Raw genomic sequence first — 19,305 nt, forward strand, 5'->3', positions numbered from 1 at the left:
AGGGGGGATAGAGTGGATGTGGCAGGGTTGCCATGGGTGAGAGGGGGGGTAGAGTGGATGTGGCAGGGTTGCCATGGGTGAGAGGGGGGGTAGAGTGGATGTGTCAGGGATGCCATGGGTGAGGGGGGGGATAGAGTGGATGTGTCAGGGATGCCATGGGTGAGGGGGGGTAGAGTGGATGTGTCAGGGTTGCCATGGGTGAGGGGGGATAGAGTGGATGTGTCAGGGTTGCCATGGGTGAGAGGGGATAGAGTGGACGTGTCAGGGTTGCCATGGGTGAGGGGGGATAGAGTGGGTGTGTCAGGGTTGCCATGGGTGAGAGGGGGGATAGAGTGGATGTGGCAGGGATGCCATGGGTGAGAGGGGGGGATATAGTGGATGTGGCAGGGTTGCCATGGGTGAGGGGGGGATAGAGTGGATGTGGCAGGGTTGCCATGGGTGAGAGGGGGGGATAGAGTGGATGTGGCAGGGATGCCATGGGTGAGGGGGGGTAGAGTGGATGTGTCAGGGTTGCCATGGGTGAGGGGGGATAGAGTGGATGTGTCAGGGTTGCCATGGGTGAGGGGGGATAGAGTGGATGTGTCAGGGTTGCCATGGGGATGTGGAAAATAAATAAGAGGAGGGGAGACTGGGGGATGGTGGGACAGAGAGAGGGAGGGGGAGAGAGAGGAGACAGAGGCATGGGTAAGATATATGGAGGGGAGGAGAGGAGACTGGGGGATGGTGGGACAGAGAGAGGGAGGGGGAGAGAGAGGAGACAGTATGGAAAGAGAAATAGATTGTGGCTTCTCTTGACTGCTATTGATTTTCTGTAAGCTTCAGAGTGCATCAGCTGTAAGGGGGATGGTGGGAGAGAGAGACCGGGGATGGTGGGAGAGAGAGAGGGAGGGGGGGGGGGATCAGCTTCAGAGTGCATCAGCTATTTCTATCCATTTCCTCTTCTCCTCCTCCCTCCATTATTTTGTCACCATTTCCTCTTCTCCTCCTCCCTCCATTATTTTGTCACCATTTCTCCCTCCAACACATTGCACCCTCTCTCTACGCATCACCAGCCCCCCCCACATCTCTTCTTCATGTCACCCCCCCTCTCTCGCTCTCATCCCTCATTAACACATCCCTTTCTAGCTCTCCTCTTTCATATCGTTCTCCCTCCATCTCTCTCTCATCAGTAGTTGGTGAGATTATTTCTTACTAACTTTTCACATCTAAAAACGAGAGAAATTGAGAGGCGAGAGAAAGAGAGGCGAGAAAGTAAGGAGAGAGAGAAGCGAGAGAGAGAGAGGTGAGAGAGAGAGAGAGAGAAGCGAGAGAGAGAGAGAAGCGAGAGAGACACACAGGAAGATCTTAAGATATCTGAACACAACACGACAGACTTCAGCACCAGCCTTGTAGAATACAATGAGGCCTTCACCACAGACACACTAAAAAACTATCTCGTAAAAACAAAAACAGAGAATAAGCAAAGCACATGTGCCTGACAGCACCAGTGTGTGTGTGTGTGTGTGTGTGTGTGTGAGCCAATAAGTGGCGCTTCCCATTGTAGACATAGGAATGACACTCCCCCTTTCCCTGCCACCCTCCCTCTCTCCCTAAATTTGACTTTCCCCTTCTGCCCTTCTTGATTTCATTCGCTCGCCCCACCTCCAACTCTGTAGTAGTAACAATAGTGATGTAATGATCTCCATGTCTCTCTATGTCCCAAATGGCACCTTATTCCCTTATATAGTACACTAGTGTTAAACAGGACCCAACAAAGCTCTGGTCACTACTGTTAAACAGGACCCAATAGATCTCTCTGGTCACTAGTGTTAAACAGGACCCAATAGATCTCTCTGGTCACTAGTGTTAAACAGGACCCAATAGATCTCTGGTCACTAGTGTTAAACAGGACCCAATAGATCTCTCTGGTCACTAGTGTTAAACAGGACCCAATAGATCTCTCTGTTCACTAGTGTTAAACAGGACCCAACAGAGCTCTGGTCACTAGTGTTAAACAGGACCCAATAGAGCTCTGGTTACTAGTGTTAAACAGGACCCAATAGATCTCTCTGGTCACTAGTGTTAAACAGGACCCAATAGAGCTCTGGTCACTAGTGTTAAACAGGACCCAATAGATCTCTCTGGTCACTAGTGTTAAACAGGACCCAATAGATCTCTCTGGTCACTAGTGTTAAACAGGACCAATAGATCTCTCTGGTCACTAGTGTTAAACAGGACCCAACAGAGCTCTCTGGTCACTAGTGTTAAACAGGACCCAATAGACCTCTCTGGTCATTCGTGTTAAACAGGACCCAATAAAGATCTGGTCACTAGTGTTAAACAGGACCCCATAGACCTCTCTGGTCATTAGTGTTAAACAGGACCCCATAGAGCTCTGGTCACTAGTGTTAAACAGGACCCAATAGATCTCTCTGGTCACTAGTGTTAAACAGGACCCAACAAAGCTCTGGTCACTAGTGTTAAACAGGACCCATAGACCTCTCTGGTCACTAGTGTTAAACAGGACCAATAGAGCTCTGGTCACTAGTGTTAAACAGGACCCCATAGACCTCTCTGGTCATTCGTGTTAAACAGGACCCCATAGACCTCTCTGGTCACTAGTGTTAAACAGGACCCTATAGAGCTCTGGTCACTAGTGTTAAACAGAACCAATAGAGCTCTCTGGTCACTAGTGTGAAACAGGACCAATAGAGCTCTCTGGTCACTAGTGTTAAACAGGACCCAATAGATCTCTCTGGTCACTAGTGTTAAACAGGACCAATAGATCTCTCTGGTCACTAGTGTTAAACAGGACCCAATAGAGCTCTCTGGTCACTAGTGTTAACCAGGACCCAATAGACCTCTGGTCACTAGTGTTAAACAGGACCCAATAGAGCTCTCTGGTCACTAGTGTTAACCAGGACCCCATAGAGCTCTCTGGTCACTAGTGTTAACCAGGACCCCATAGACCTCTCTGGTCACTAGTGTTCTGGTCTAATATAATACACTAAACAGGGATCTATTTGTGAAAAACCCTCTGTGCTGCTGACACAGTTCTGTTCCTCCTGCTCCAAAGCCAGCCCACCCAGACAGCCAGTAAACAAGGCCCACACACACAGGCCACTCCCTAACGCTTACACTCTAAAACCAGACCTCACCAACACTACACATGTAAACCCCACACAGGCCACTCCCTAACGCTTACACTCTAAAACCAGACCTCACCAACACTACACATGTAAACCCCACACAGGCCACTTCCTAACGCTTACACTCTAAAACCAGACCTCACCAACACTACACATGTAAACCCCACACACAACACCACATGAACCTTCTCTCCTTTACACTCCACTCGCTCTCTTCACCCCCTCTCCCTGCTTCCCTGACAGACAGGGCTCAGCCGAGAGACTCTCCTTCTGTCCACTCTTCCAAAAGCCAAGCTGAGTCTTTTCCCTCTAGTCACTATATTGTTGTCCTTCAATCCTCCCACTCCATTTCTGCCTCTCTCTACAACTTCAGTAGAATGTGAAGCTGCCCAGCTGTACTGTGTTCTGCTGCTGCTACATGTACTTCACACACACACACATTGCATAACTGTTACAACAGAAACTAAACAGAGAGAGAAGAGAGAGAGGCCTAAACAGAGAGAAGAACAGGAAGAGAGAAGGGGAAAGAGGGTGAAGGAGAGAGGAAACAGAAACCTAACTAGAGAGAGAGCGAGCGAGAACATGATAGATAGAGTGCAGATTTGGCTAGTGGGGCTTGTGTCTCTTGTTGGTGAGAACTCATGAACATAGGAGAAAGGGAGAAATTACAAAAACAAGTGTCAATCCCTCCCTCCCCCTCATTCTCTCTTTGGCTGACACATTCTCCCTTGTAAACGTTTCTCAGCCCTCAGACAGACCGCGGCGGCCCTCCCCCTCCAGACAGACCGCCTCGGCCCTCCCCCCCCAGACAGACCGCGTCGGCCCTCCCCCCCAGACAGACCGCGTCGGCCCTCCCCCCTCAGACAGACAGCGTCGGCCCCCCCCCCCCCCCCCCTCAGACAGACCGCGGCGGCCCCCTCAGACAGACCGCGTTGCCCCCCCCTCAGACAGACCGCGTCGGCCCCCTCCCCCTCAGACAGACCGCGTCTGCCCCCTAAGACAGACCGCGTCGCCCCCCCCCCTCAGACAGACCGCGTCGGCCCTCCCCCTCAGACAGACCGCGTCGGCCCCCGCGTCAGCCCTCCCCCCCAGTCAGACCGCGGCGGCCCTCCCCCCCAGACAGACCGCGTCGGCCCCCGCGTCGGCCCCCCCCCCCTCAGACAGACCGCGTCGGCCCCCTCCCCCTCAGACAGACCGCGTCGGCCCCCTCCCCCCTCAGACAGACCGCGTCGGCCCCCTCCCCCCTCAGACAGACCGCGTCGGCCCTCCCCCCTCAGACAGACCGCGTCGGCCCTCCCCCCTCAGACAGACAGCGTCGGCCCTCCCCCCTCAGACAGACAGCGTCGGCCCTCCCCCTCAGACAGACCGCGTCGGCCCTCCCCCTCAGACAGACCGCGTCGGCCCTCCCCCTCAGACAGACCGCGTCGGCCCTCCCCCTCAGACAGACAGCGTCGGCCCTCGCGTCGCCCCCCCCCTCAGACAGACCGCGTCAGCCCTCCCCCCCAGTCAGACCGCGGCGGCCCTCCCCCCCAGACAGACCGCGTCGGCCCCCGCGTCGGCCACCCCCCCTCAGACAGACCGCGTCGGCCCCCTCCCCCTCAGACAGACCGCGTCGGCCCCCTCCCCCTCAGACAGACCGCGTCGGCCCCCTCCCCCCTCAGACAGACCGCGTCGGCCCTCCCCCCTCAGACAGACCGCGTCGGCCCTCCCCCCTCAGACAGACCGCGTCGGCCCTCCCCCCTAGACAGACCGCGTCGGCCCTCCCCCTCAGACAGACAGCGTCGGCCCTCCCCCTCAGACAGACAGCGTCGGCCCTCGCGTCGGCCCTCCCCCCTCAGACAGACAGCGTCGGCCCTCCCCCCTCAGACAGACAGCGTCGGCCCTCCCCCCTCAGACAGACCGCGTCGGCCCTCCCCCCTCAGACAGACCGCGTCGGCCCTCCCCCTCAGACAGACCGCGTCGGCCCTCCCCCTCAGACAGACCGCGTCGGCCCTCCCCCTCAGACAGACAGCGTCGGCCCTCCCCCTCAGACAGACAGCGTCGGCCCTCCCCCTCAGACAGACAGCGTCGGCCCTCCCCCTCAGACAGACAGCGTCGGCCCTCGCGTCGGCCCTCCCCCCTCAGACAGACAGCGTCGGCCCTCCCCCCTCAGACAGACCGCGTCGGCCCTCCCCCCTCAGACAGACCGCGTCGGCCCTCCCCCCTCAGACAGACCGCGTCGGCCCTCCCCCCTCAGACAGACCGCGTCGGCCCTCCCCCCTCAGACAGACCGCGTCGGCCCTCCCCCTCAGACAGACCGCGTCGGCCCTCCCCCTCAGACAGACCGCGTCGGCCCTCCCCCTCAGACAGACCGCGTCGGCCCTCCCCCTCAGACAGACAGCGTCGGCCCTCCCCCTCAGACAGACAGCGTCGGCCCTCGCGTCGGCCCTCCCCCTCAGACAGACAGCGTCGGCCCTCCCCCTCAGACAGACAGCGTCGGCCCTCCCCCTCAGACAGACAGCGTCGGCCCTCGCGTCGGCCCTCACCCTCAGACACACAGCGTCGGCCCTCCCACTCAGACAGACCGCGTCGGCCCTCCCCCTCAGACAGACCGCGTCGGCCCTCCCCCTCAGACAGACCGCGTCGGCCCTCCCCCTCAGACAGACCGCGTCGGCCCTCCCCCTCAGACAGACAGCGTCGGCCCTCCCCCTCAGACAGACAGCGTCGGCCCTCCCCCTCAGACAGACCGCGTCGGCCCTCCCCCTCAGACAGACCGCGTCGGCCCTCACCCTCAGACAGACAGCGTCGGCCCTCGCGTCGGCCCTCCCCCTCAGACAGACCGCGTCGGCCCTCCCCCTCAGACAGACCGCGTCGGCCCTCCCCCTCAGACAGACCGCGTCGGCCCTCCCCCTCAGACAGACCGCGTCGGCCCTCGCGTCGGCCCTCCCCCTCAGACAGACAGCGTCGGCCCTCCCCCTCAGACAGACAGCGTCGGCCCTCCCCCCCAGACAGACCGCGTCAGCCCCCTCCCCCTCAGACAGACCGCGTCGGCCCTCCCCCTCAGACAGACCGCGTCGGCCCTCCCCCTCAGACAGACAGCGTCGGCCCTCCCACTCAGACAGACCGCGTCGGCCCTCCCCCTCAGACAGACCGCGTCGGCCCTCCCCCTCAGACAGACCGCGTCGGCCCTCCCCCTCAGACAGACCGCGTCGGCCCTCCCCCTCAGACAGACAGCGTCGGCCCTCCCCCTCAGACAGACAGCGTCGGCCCTCCCCCTCAGACAGACCGCGTCGGCCCTCCCCCTCAGACAGACCGCGTCGGCCCTCCCCCTCAGACAGACAGCGTCGGCCCTCGCGTCGGCCCTCCCCCTCAGACAGACCGCGTCGGCCCTCCCCCTCAGACAGACCGCGTCGGCCCTCCCCCTCAGACAGACCGCGTCGGCCCTCCCCCTCAGACAGACCGCGTCGGCCCTCGCGTCGGCCCTCCCCCTCAGACAGACAGCGTCGGCCCTCCCCCTCAGACAGACAGCGTCGGCCCTCCCCCCCAGACAGACCGCGTCAGCCCCCTCCCCCTCAGACAGACCGCGTCGGCCCTCCCCCCTCAGACAGACAGCCTCGGCCCTCCCCCTCAGACAGACCGCGTCGGCCCTCCCCCCTCAGACAGACCGCGTCGCCCCCCCCCCCCCCCCCCTCAGACAGACCGCGTCGGCCCTCCCCCCTCAGACAGACCGCGTCGCCCCCCCCCCCCCTCAGACAGACCGCGTCGGCCCTCCCCCCTCAGACAGACAGCGTCGGCCCCCTCCCCCCTCAGACAGACTAGACTTAGAAACCTACAAGCAAAGCCCTGTCCCTGGTCTGGTTCATTCTGAATGGTCTTAACCACCTCGGTCCTCCTTCAGACTGGATTTTCCTCCACAATAAACATAAAAATATCTGTCTATTCTGGGTCTGTGTATTAATATCTAGAAGAAATAGATCCTTAAGTGACAATAATCCTCTCCATGCAAAGAGTCTGTGTCCCAAATGGCACCCTATTCCCTGCATAGTGCACTACCTTTAACTAGAGGCCCAAAGGGCCCTGGTCTATAGTAGTGCACTACCTTTAACTAGAGGCCCAAAGGGCCCTGGTCTATAGTAGTGCACTACCTTTAACTAGAGGCCCAAAGGGCCCTGGTCTATAGTAGTGCACTACCTTTAACTAGAGGCCCAAAGGGCCCTGGTCTATAGTAGTGCACTACCTTTAACTAGAGGCCCAAAGGGCCCTGGTCTATAGTAGTGCACTACCTTTAACTAGAGGCCCAAAGGGCCCTGGTCTATAGTAGTGCACTACCTTTAACTAGAGGCCCAAAGGGCCCTGGTCTATAGTAGTGCACTACCTTTAACTAGAGGCCCAAAGGGCCCTGGTCTATAGTAGTGCACTACCTTTAACTAGAGGCCCAAAGGGCCCTGGTCTATAGTAGTGCACTACCTTTAACTAGAGGCCCAAAGGGCCCTGGTCTATAGTAGTGCACTACCTTTAACTAGAGGCCCAAAGGGCCCTGGTCTATAGTAGTGCACTACCTTTAACTAGAGGCCCAAAGGGCCCTGGTCTATAGTAGTGCACTACCTTTAACTAGAGGCCCAAAGGGCCCTGGTCTATAGTAGTGCACTACCTTTAACTAGAGGCCCAAAGGGCCCTGGTCTATAGTAGTGCACTACCTTTAACTAGAGGCCCAAAGGGCCCTGGTCTATAGTAGTGCACTACCTTTAACTAGAGGCCCAAAGGGCCCTGGTCTATAGTAGTGCACTACCTTTAACTAGAGGCCCAAAGGGCCCTGGTCTATAGTAGTACACTACCTTTAACTAGAGGCCCAAAGGGCCCTGGTCTATAGTAGTGCACTACCTTTAACTAGAGGCCCAAAGGGCCCTGGTCTATAGTAGTACACTACCTTTAACTAGAGGCCCAAAGGGCCCTGGTCTATAGTAGTGCACTACCTTTAACTAGAGGCCCAAAGGGCCCTGGTCTATAGTAGTACACTACCTTTAACTAGAGGCCCAAAGGGCCCTGGTCTATAGTAGTGCACTACCTTTAACTAGAGGCCCAAAGGGCCCTGGTCTATAGTAGTACACTACCTTTAACTAGAGGCTCAAAGGGCCCTGGTCTATAGTAGTACACTACCTTTAACTAGAGGCCCAAAGGGCCCTGGTCTATAGTAGTACACTACCTTTAACTAGAGGCCCAAAGGGCCCTGGTCTATAGTAGTGCACTACCTTTAACTAGAGGCCCAAAGGGCCCTGGTCTATAGTAGTGCACTACCTTTAACTAGAGGCCCAAAGGGCCCTGGTCTATAGTAGTGCACTACCTTTAACTAGAGGCCCAAAGGGCCCTGGTCTATAGTAGTGCACTACCTTTAACTAGAGGCCCAAAGGGCCCTGGTCTATAGTAGTGCACTACCTTTAACTAGAGGCCCAAAGGGCCCTGGTCTATAGTAGTGCACTACCTTTAACTAGAGGCCCAAAGGGCCCTGGTCTATAGTAGTGCACTACCTTTAACTAGAGGCCCAAAGGGCCCTGGTCTATAGTAGTGCACTACCTTTAACTAGAGGCCCAAAGGGCCCTGGTCTATAGTAGTACACTACCTTTAACTAGAGGCCCAAAGGGCCCTGGTCTATAGTAGTGCACTACCTTTAACTAGAGGCCCAAAGGGCCCTGGTCTATAGTAGTACACTACCTTTAACTAGAGGCCCAAAGGGCCCTGGTCTATAGTAGTGCACTACCTTTAACTAGAGGCCCAAAGGGCCCTGGTCTATAGTAGTACACTACCTTTAACTAGAGGCCCAAAGGGCCCTGGTCTATAGTAGTGCACTACCTTTAACTAGAGGCCCAAAGGGCCCTGGTCTTATAGTAGTACACTACCTTTAACTAGAGGCTCAAAGGGCCCTCGTCTATAGTAGTACACTACCTTTAACTAGAGGCCCAAAGGGCCCTGGTCTATAGTAGTACACTACCTTTAACTAGAGGCCCAAAGGGCCCTGGTCTATAGTAGTACACTACCTTTAACTAGAGGCCCAAAGGGCCCTGGTCTATAGTAGTACACTACCTTTAACTAGAGGCCCAAAGGGCCCTGGTCTATAGTAGTGCACTACCTTTAACTAGAGGCCCAAAGGGCCCTGGTCTATAGTAGTGCACTACCTTTAACTAGAGGCCCAAAGGGCCCTGGTCTATAGTAGTACACTACCTTTAACTAGAGGCCCAAAGGGCCCTGGTCTATAGTAGTACACTACCTTTAACTAGAGGCCCAAAGGGCCCTGGTCTATAGTAGTGCACTACCTTTAACTAGAGGCCCAAAGGGCCCTGGTCTATAGTAGTGCACTACCTTTAACTAGAGGCCCAAAGGGCCCTGGTCTATAGTAGTACACTACCTTTAACTAGAGGCCCAAAGGGCCCTGGTCTATAGTAGTACACTACCTTTAACTAGAGGCCCAAAGGGCCCTGGTCTATAGTAGTACACTACCTTTAACTAGAGGCCCAAAGGGCCCTGGTCTATAGTAGTGCACTACCTTTAACTAGAGGCCCAAAGGGCCCTGGTCTATAGTAGTACACTACCTTTAACTAGAGGCCCAAAGGGCCCTGGTCTATAGGAGTACACTACCTTTAACTAGAGGCCCAAAGGGCCCTGGTCTATAGTAGTACACTACCTTTAACTAGAGGCCCAAAGGGCCCTGGTCTATAGGAGTACACTACCTTTAACTAGAGGCCCAAAGGGCCCTGGTCTATAGTAGTACACTACCTTTAACTAGAGGCCCAAAGGGCCCTGGTCTATAGGAGTACACTACCTTTAACTAGAGGCCCAAAGGGCCCTGGTCTATAGGAGTACACTACCTTTAACTAGAGGCCCAAAGGGCCCTGGTCTATAGTAGTACACTACCTTTAACTAGAGGCCCAAAGGGCCCTGGTCTATAGTAGTACACTACCTTTAACTAGAGGCCCAAAGGGCCCTGGTCTATAGTAGTACACTACCTTTAACTAGAGGCCCAAAGGGCCCTGGTCTATAGTAGTGCACTACCTTTAACTAGAGGCCCAAAGGGCCCTGGTCTATAGTAGTGCACTACCTTTAACTAGAGGCCCAAAGGGCCCTGGTCTATAGTAGTGCACTACCTTTAACTAGAGGCCCAAAGGGCCCTGGTCTATAGTAGTACACTACCTTTAACTAGAGGCCCAAAGGGCCCTGGTCTATAGTAGTACACTACCTTTAACTAGAGGCCCAAAGGGCCCTGGTCTATAGTAGTGCACTACCTTTAACTAGAGGCCCAAAGGGCCCTGGTCTATAGTAGTACACTACCTTTAACTAGAGGCCCAAAGGGCCCTGGTCTATAGTAGTACACTACCTTTAACTAGAGGCCCAAAGGGCCCTGGTCTATAGGAGTACACTACCTTTAACTAGAGGCCCAAAGGGCCCTGGTCTATAGTAGTACACTACCTTTAACTAGAGGCCCAAAGGGCCCTGGTCTATAGTAGTACACTACCTTTAACTAGAGGCCCAAAGGGCCCTGGTCTATAGTAGTACACTACCTTTAACTAGAGGCCCAAAGGGCCCTGGTCTATAGTAGTACACTACCTTTAACTAGAGGCCCAAAGGGCCCTGGTCTATAGGAGTACACTACCTTTAACTAGAGGCCCAAAGGGCCCTGGTCTATAGTAGTACACTACCTTTAACTAGAGGCCCAAAGGGCCCTGGTCTATAGTAGTACACTACCTTTAACTAGAGGCCCAAAGGGCCCTGGTCTATAGTAGTACACTACCTTTACCTAGAGGCCCAAAGGGCCCTGGTCTATAGTAGTACACTACCTTTAACTAGAGGCCCAAAGGGCCCTGGTCTATAGGAGTACACTACCTTTAACTAGAGGCCCAAAGGGCCCTGGTCTATAGTAGTGCACTACCTTTAACTAGAGGCCCAAAGGGCCCTGGTCTATAGTAGTACACTACCTTTAACTAGAGGCCCAAAGGGCCCTGGTCTATAGGAGTACACTACCTTTAACTAGAGGCCCAAAGGGCCCTGGTCTATAGTAGTACACTACCTTTAACTAGAGGCCCAAAGGGCCTTGGTCTATAGGAGTACACTACCTTTAACTAGAGGCCCAAAGGGCCCTGGTCTATAGTAGTACACTACCTTTAACTAGAGGCCCAAAGGGCCCTGGTCTATAGTAGTACACTACCTTTAACTAGAGGCCCAAAGGGCCCTGGTCTATAGTAGTACACTACCTTTAACTAGAGGCCCAAAGGGCCCTGGTCTATAGTAGTACACTACCTTTAACTAGAGGCCCAAAGGGCCCTGGTCTATAGTAGTACACTACCTTTAACTAGAGGCCCAAAGGGCCCTGGTCTATAGTAGTACACTACCTTTAACTAGAGACCCAAAGGGCCCTGGTCTATAGGAGTACACTACCTTTAACTAGAGGCCCAAAGGGCCCTGGTCTATAGTAGTACACTACCTTTAACTAGAGGCCCAAAGGGCCCTGGTCTATAGTAGTACACTACCTTTAACTAGAGGCCCAAAGGGCCCTGGTCTATAGGAGTACACTACCTTTAACTAGAGGCCCAAAGGGCCCTGGTCTATAGGAGTACACTACCTTTAACTAGAGGCCCAAAGGGCCCTGGTCTATAGTAGTACACTACCTTTAACTAGAGGCCCAAAGGGCCCTGGTCTATAGTAGTACACTACCTTTAACTAGAGGCCCAAAGGGCCCTGGTCTATAGTAGTACACTACCTTTACCTAGAGGCCCAAAGGGCCCTGGTCTACAGGAGAGGAGGAGTAATCAGACAGACCAACCCCTCTTTCAGAAGGAACATTGAGTAATACATTAAAACGACAAAAGCGACAGAGGAGAAAGAGAGAGATGGAGAGGTAAGGATGAAGGAGGTGCAGAGAGAGGAGAGGGGTGCAAGGAAGGACGCAGAAAGGGAGGAGAGTAGAGAGGTACAGAGGACCTTCAAGGAGGAGAGGAGAGGAGTGGAGGAGGAGGGGAGAGGAGTGGAGGAGGAGGGGTACAGAGGACCTTCAAGGAGGAGAGGAGAGGAGTGGAGGAGGAGGGGTACAGAGGACATTCAAGGAGGAGAGGAGAGGAGTGGAGGAGGAGGGGTACAGAGGACCTTCAAGGAGGAGAGGAGAGGAGTGGAGGAGGAGGGGTACAGAGGACATTCAAGGAGGAGAGGAGGAGGGGTACAGAGGACCTTCAAGGAGGAGAGGGGAGTGGAGGAGGAGGGGTACAGAGGACCTTCAAGGAGGAGAGGAGAGGAGGGGTACAGAGGACCTTCAAGGAGGAGAGGAGTGGAGGAGGAGGGGTACAGAGGACCTTCAAGGAGGAGAGGAGAGGAGGAGGAGGGGTACAGAGGACCTTCAAGGAGGAGAGTAGAGGAGAGAGGGATCATTAGCTTTCATCCCAAGTGCAGGTGACCAGCGTGGGAAGACTGACAAGCACACACACACACACACAGAGATAATAGATGTTCTATTGAGGAGCCAAGACATCTAGTGCAGCATGTAGTGAATAGGGTGCTATTTGGAACTGGTAAAGTAAGCCTGAGAAACAGATGCTGTAGGTGTGGGTGCTATAGAGGAACACACACACAGAGCAGTCCTAAGCTTGTTCTCAGGAGCCTCCTCCTTATTAAACACAAGTGACCGTGGAGAAGGACATCTGGTACACGGCTGGATGTGAAGGGGTTTTCTGATTCCCTTACATGGTTACAAGGGGGGGGGGGGGGGGTATATATATATATATATATATATATATATATATGTGTGTGTGTGTGTAGAGGATATGGGGATATGAAGTATTCTCTTACATGGTTACAAGGGGGTGTGTGTGTGTATATGTGTGTGTGTGTGTGTGTGTGTGTGTGTGTGTGTGTGTGTGTGTGTGTGTGTGTGTGTGTGTGTGTGTGTGTGTGTGTGTGTGTGTGTATGTGTGTGTGTGTAGAGGATATGGGGATATGAGGTATTCTCTTACATGGTTACAAGGGGGGGGGGGGGGGTGTGTATGTATGTATGTATGCATGTATAGGATATGGGGAAATTAGGAAACAGTCCCTCCAATGACAAAACACACGCTACAGAAACAGGAACTTGTGACTTGGCATTGTGTGTGTGTGTGTGTGTGTGTGTATATTTTTCAGTCAGTCATTCACCTCTCCAGATCGAAATCCGTTTGGACAGAAATGGCCATTCAAAAAATCAATTTACGCAATTCTGCATGGCACAGATAATGAGCTACTGTTTAACCAATCTAGGATCTGCTTCTCTCCCACAACTGTTACTTTAACCATTAGGTAATAGCTTAACCACAGATCTAGGATCAGCTGGCACCCCCCCAACCCCACGCAGAAAAGACTCGCTGCGTTTTGTAAACAAAGATCCAAAATGCTTCTTATCAAAATTTCTGTTCGGCTTCAGTTGAAGTTCTCCACTCAGAGGAAAAATCTTTGCTCTCGTCGTCAGACCAATCAAATTCCCGCATTCAGGAAGGGGCATCCTATCAGCAGACAGCGCTCCGACTGATGTGTCCCTCCCTCCGGTGTAGCAAGTTACAACGCTAGATGAACTTTAAGCAACACATCAGGAAGTGTAGCTACATTGTCTCTACGATAAACATAATATCTCTGATGTCCACGCAGCATCTTTACAACAAACACCTTGGTCTTTCAGTGGACGATCATTTACCTTGTGTGGCTGTCAGACAAGTAGTGTTGCACTTCTGTTGTCGTCTGATGAAAATGAAGCTATTTCCTGCCGAATTGTTCGCGCACAATTTATTTTGTGTGAATAAAAACTAGAATTGGACGTCACTGGTCACTTTATTGAAGCAAAAATACATTTTTAAAAAATTAAAAAACGTACCTTACAATAAAAAACAAAATGTTGAAATGGTTTCAAACGCAGATGTTTTGACTGTTCAGATATCTGAAAGCTAATCTGACTCCTGCCATTATATACTAACTTAACCACAGACCTAGAATCAGCTTCTCTCCCCCAACCGTTACTTTAACCATTATATACTAACTTAACCACAGACCTAGGATCAGCTTCTCCTAGTAACGGTTGGCCGTTACTTTAACCATTATATACTAACTTAACCACAGACCTAGGATCAGCTTCTCTCCCCCAACCGTTACTTTAACCATTATAAACTAACTTAACCACAGACCTAGGATCAGCTTCTCTCCCCCAACCGTTACTTTAACCATTATAAACTAACTTAACCACAGACCTAGGATCAGCTTCTCTCCCCCCACCGTTACTTTAACCATTATATACTAACTTAACCACAGACCTAGGATCAGCTTCTCTCCCCCAACCGTTACTTTAACCATTATAAACTAACTTAACCACAGACCTAGGATCAGCTTCTCTCCCCCAACCGTTACTTCAACCATTATATACTAATTTAACACTAACATTGAGTGGCTGCTGCCAACATACTGACTCAACTCCAGCTCACTTTAATAATGGAAATTGATGGGAATTGATCAAAAATGTATCACTAGCCACTTTAAACAATGCCACTTAATATAATGTATATGTATATAATGTACTCTATATCATCTACTGCATCTTGCCATCTTTATGTAATACATATCACTAGCCACTTTAAACTATGCCACTTTTATGTTTACATACCCTACATTACTCATCTCATGTGTATATACTGTACTCTATACCATCTACTGCATCTTGCCTATGCCGTTCTGTACCATCACTCATTCATATATCTTTATGTACATATTCTTTATCCCTTTACACTTGTGTGTATAAGGTAGTAGTTGTGGAATTGTTTGGTTACTCGTTGGTTATTACTGCATTGTCAGAACTAGAAGCACAAGCATTTCGCTACACTCGCATTAACACCTGCTAACCATGTGTATGTGACAAATAACATTTGATTTGATTTCCTCTCTCCTCCACCTTTCCTCCACCCCCATGTTCTTTCTCCTCTTGTCCAGAGTTCTCTCTCTCTCTCTCTAGGCCTGTCTGTGTGTGTTGTCCTCCCCACTTCACACACAAAGATAATCGTGAAACCCTGGTAGCGCTACACTGTGTGTGTGTGTGTGTGTGTGTGTGTGTGTGTGTGTGTGTGTGTGTGTGTGTGTGTGTGTGTGTTAAACTCAGAGCAGCTCTCTGACATCCCCTCTCCCAGACAGGTATTTCCAGTCCCAGCGTACCATTCACTGTTGCTCAGCAGACACACACACACACCTGAATACAGCTGCAACGTAAAACACCCAAACACACTCAGCATCATTTCATCACTTAATATGAGCAGAATGAGGTAGTGTGTGTGTGTGTGTGTTGGGGAGTTAGCTGTACAGTCTAGAGGGAGAGACTCTCCACAGGTCCTGTTCACTATAGAGCAGAATGAGGTAGTGTGTGTGTGTGTGTGTGTGTGTGTGTGTGTGTGTGTGTGTGTGTGTGTGTGTGTGTGTGTTGGGGAGTTAGCTGTACAGTCTAGAGGGAGAGACTCTCCACAGGTCCTGTTCACTATAGAGCAGAAAGTCTATACAGTGTTTTCTGGTTCAGTACACGGGCCACTGTGTGAAAGGTACTTATATTTTACATACACCCTTCCATATAGCCTAGTTACTATAACAACAACTGTCAAACATTGCCCCCCCCCCCTACCAATCCGGCTAGAATTCATTTAAAACAAAAAATATTTCACCTTTATTTAACTAGGCAAGTCAGTTAAGAACAAAATCTTCTTCATAATGACGGCCTACCCCGGCAGACGTTGGGGGCCAATTGTATGCCGCCCTATGGGACTCCCAACCACGGCGGTTGTGATACAGCCTAGAAAACCGAACCGGGGTCTGTAGTGACACCTCTAGCAGGGAGATGCAGTGCCTTAGACCGCTGCGCCACCCGGGAACCCTTAGTATGTACAGATGGCTAAGTAGCTCTGGATACAATTGTCTACTAAATTGCATTTTATATTGTGACAGAAACCAACTAGACTTCACTGAGTAGTAGGCCTGTAACTACCAGGAAGAACACAATGGTACCGTGTGGTGGTAGTGCTAGAGTGGATGTAATTTAATGACGTGTAGATTCTGTCACCTGATCAACCGGAATGGAACACACAACTTGTCTGGATATTGACCTATATTTAGATGAGAGAAAGGGAGATTCATTTGTCGTTTTTTTCCCCCATTCAATAATGGTCTATAGCTGTCATCTTCTCCCGAGTTAATAACTGACTGTGGTTGTTGAACTACGTTTCAGTTGAGCTCGGTTTGGAACTGAACACAACGTTGCATTCTGTTGAACTACGTTTCAGTTGAGCTCGGTTTGGAACTGAACACAACGTTGCATTCTGTTGAACTACGTTTCAGTTGAGCTCGGTTTGGAACTGAACACAACGTTGCATTCTGTTGAACTACGTTTCAGTTGAGCTCGGTTTGGAACTGAACACAACGTTGCATTCTGTTGAACTACGTTTCAGTTGAGCTCGGTTTGGAACTGAACACAACGTTGCATTCTGTTGAACTACGTTTCAGTTGAGCTCGGTTTGGAACTGAACACAACGTTGCATTCTGTTGAACTACGTTTCAGTTGAGCTCGGTTTGGAACTGAACACAACGTTGCATTCTGTTGAACTACGTTTCAGTTGAGCTCGGTTTGGAACTGAACACAACGTTGCATTCTGTATGTTTACTAGGGTTGCATTTATTAATGCATTCTGCACAACAACAAAAAACATTTTGCAAACGGAAACAAGCTATTCTTATTGGACAAGTTCAGGTTACTCCGTCCGTTCAAGTCCGTTCTCTTCCGTTGGGTGCCTAATGAACATGACCCATGTCGGAATGCTGTATTTTGTTATTGTAGCAGGATCTCACTGTTTTTAACTCTGGTAGCGCAGCGGTCTAAGGCACTGCATCTCAGTGCTAGAGGCGTCACTACAGACACCCTGGTTCGATTCTAGGCTGTATCACAACCGGCCGTGATTGGGAGTCCCATAGTGCTGCCCACAATTGGCACAGCATCGTCCGGGTTAGGTCGTCATTGTAAATAAGAATTTGTTGTTAACTGACTTGCCTAGTTAAATAAAAGGTTAAAAATAAAGAACATTTTACATATGGGTGGAGCGGGGAATGGAACCCACAACCCTGGCATTGCCAGCTCTACGCTCTACCAACTGAGCCATACAGGACCACAGTCATGTAACAGCCTACACACAGTCAGACAAACGTGATTATTTACTAGAAGAAAGACTACATCTAGACCAACATGTCATTGTACTAGATCCATGACATCACTGTATTCTGCCATTACTTGTGTCCAGTATTGTAGCCTTGTATCATCTTGTTCATCTGTAATAGATACTACAACAATGGAATGACTCTCTTCTGACCTGTTTAACCCACAGCCAGACAGAGACAGACAGGCGGATGGACAGACAGAGCTAGAGAGGAACAGGCAGAGAGAGAGAAACAGACAGACAGACTAGAGTTGATCTCAGTGCATCTTGGCAGCATCATGCACAAAGCTAAATGGAGTGTGTGTGTTAGACAGCTTGTTCCATGTAACTACTATGTAATAACCATGTAGCTGCAGCTCTGTGGCAGCACATAACAGCGTCTACTTAATTAGAATAGAGCTAATGTGCAGTCACACACACACATTACCATGCCAACACGATATAGCTGCCTGCCTAGCCCCACCCCCCCCTGCTCTCCCTTTCAGAAGCCCGTCCTTAGTGCATTAAACCAGATTGAGTTCTCTGTCTCTCCTCACTGCCCCTCTCTTTCTCTGCCTGGGTATTCTCGGACACACACCAGAGCAGACACACACTGTTGTGTGTCGTCACAGAAACACACACATGTCCTCTGTCTCCGGACACTAGAGCAGATGGTACAACAAGAGACCCGAGAGCAGATTCTCTAGCCGGTCGGGTCAAGGATAGCCAACACACAGACCCAGAAATGAGAGCACTTCTGAGGAAGGAAGGGAGAGAGAGAATGCTTACCTGCGGGTGAGATGCGATGTGCTCCAAGCGGTCCCGACTGCCTCTGAGCTCCGGGGGAGACGTTAGATCCCGGGGCTCGTATGCTGTGCTGCTCCGTGTGGTGGCTGTGAGCTCCAAGGCAACCCGAGTTGTGCTGCTGTTGATGATGTTGCTGCTGGCTGTGGTGGTGATGGTGGTTAGGTCCGGTTCCCCCGTTGGCATTAATCCCGGGGCCGGTCGCACCATACTGCTGGTAGAATCCAGACCGAGAACGCGATCGAGTCCTGGGCGGCTCCATGGCCATTTGATAGGGGTGGTGATGGAAGAAAGATGAGGCGAGGGGGGAGGACGTGGGAGGGGATTGCGGAGGAGAACCGTTGGAGTTGGAAGAACGAAGCGGCAGAAATCCCCTAGCGCCGCTGGTCTGACTGTAGCTGGCTACTAGTCCTCCCCTGCCCCCCTCGGCGCCCCCGTATTCTGTTCGCTCCTGCGACTCGGCTACTGCCCCCGCAACGTCACATAAATTACCCCCTTTTGGTACAGGCTCCGGGGTGGAGGGCAGTCGGGAGAAAATACGGGGTTCCTGAGTCGTCAGTTGACCCGTGGCTGCGATTGGCATTTCCTTTTGGTGGTTTCCTCGTTTTCTTTTCTGTCGTTCTCTGTATTCCCCCGTTTCTTCACCAGAAAATATCTTTCTAAAAAATGAAATAAAAATATAAAATAAAAATACAACTTCGGAACATACAGCTGATGACTGGTTGGAAAAAGTAACGTTGGCTAACTAACCAGCCTAAACAACAACCGGTTTTAAAAGGCTTCTCATAGAACGCTGTTGTTTATAACTACGTAGCTTTCAAATGTCAAACTATTTTGTGACAGTTTTGTTTACGCTTTCAGGAAACTCCAACCCTGTCTCCACTCCCAGAACTCATGGGTCACACAGGACAAAACTGAGCTCGTCCCTTTTCACACAAACATTTATCAAACTCTCCCAACTTTCACTTTATAAATAATATATATTTTTGTAAACTACAGCTGTTTTCTAGGAATAGACTCTAACTTAGTTTATTCAGCTAGCTAACTGGGTACAGTATACTTCCGTGAAAACCGCCCAGGGCACCGTATCCTATAACGCCATGGCTAACTAGCATGCTAACTTACAATAACACACGGTTTAGCACCGATACTCGGTTACAACAAACTACCAGTAGTAACAC

General features: G+C 51.6%; 2 protein-coding genes across 3 annotated transcripts in view; one reads left to right on the forward strand and one right to left on the reverse strand.

Moving 5' to 3' along the window:
• The window catches only part of LOC139579781 (scavenger receptor cysteine-rich type 1 protein M130-like), a 524,366-nt gene that overhangs the window by 152,393 nt on the left and 352,668 nt on the right, over positions 1-19,305 (forward strand). The window lies entirely within an intron of this gene.
• The window catches only part of LOC139577725 (uncharacterized), a 33,287-nt gene that overhangs the window by 13,262 nt on the left and 720 nt on the right, over positions 1-19,305 (reverse strand). For both annotated transcript variants that reach the window (XM_071404909.1, XM_071404908.1), the window contains exon 2: positions 18,110-18,783. In XM_071404909.1, the coding sequence (XP_071261010.1) occupies positions 18,110-18,707 (598 nt within the window). In that variant the 5' untranslated portion in view covers positions 18,708-18,783. The remainder of the gene's footprint in view (positions 1-18,109; positions 18,784-19,305) is intronic.

The sequence above is a fragment of the Salvelinus alpinus genome, chromosome 6 (assembly GCF_045679555.1).
Source record: "Salvelinus alpinus chromosome 6, SLU_Salpinus.1, whole genome shotgun sequence".
NCBI lineage: Eukaryota > Metazoa > Chordata > Actinopteri > Salmoniformes > Salmonidae > Salvelinus > Salvelinus alpinus.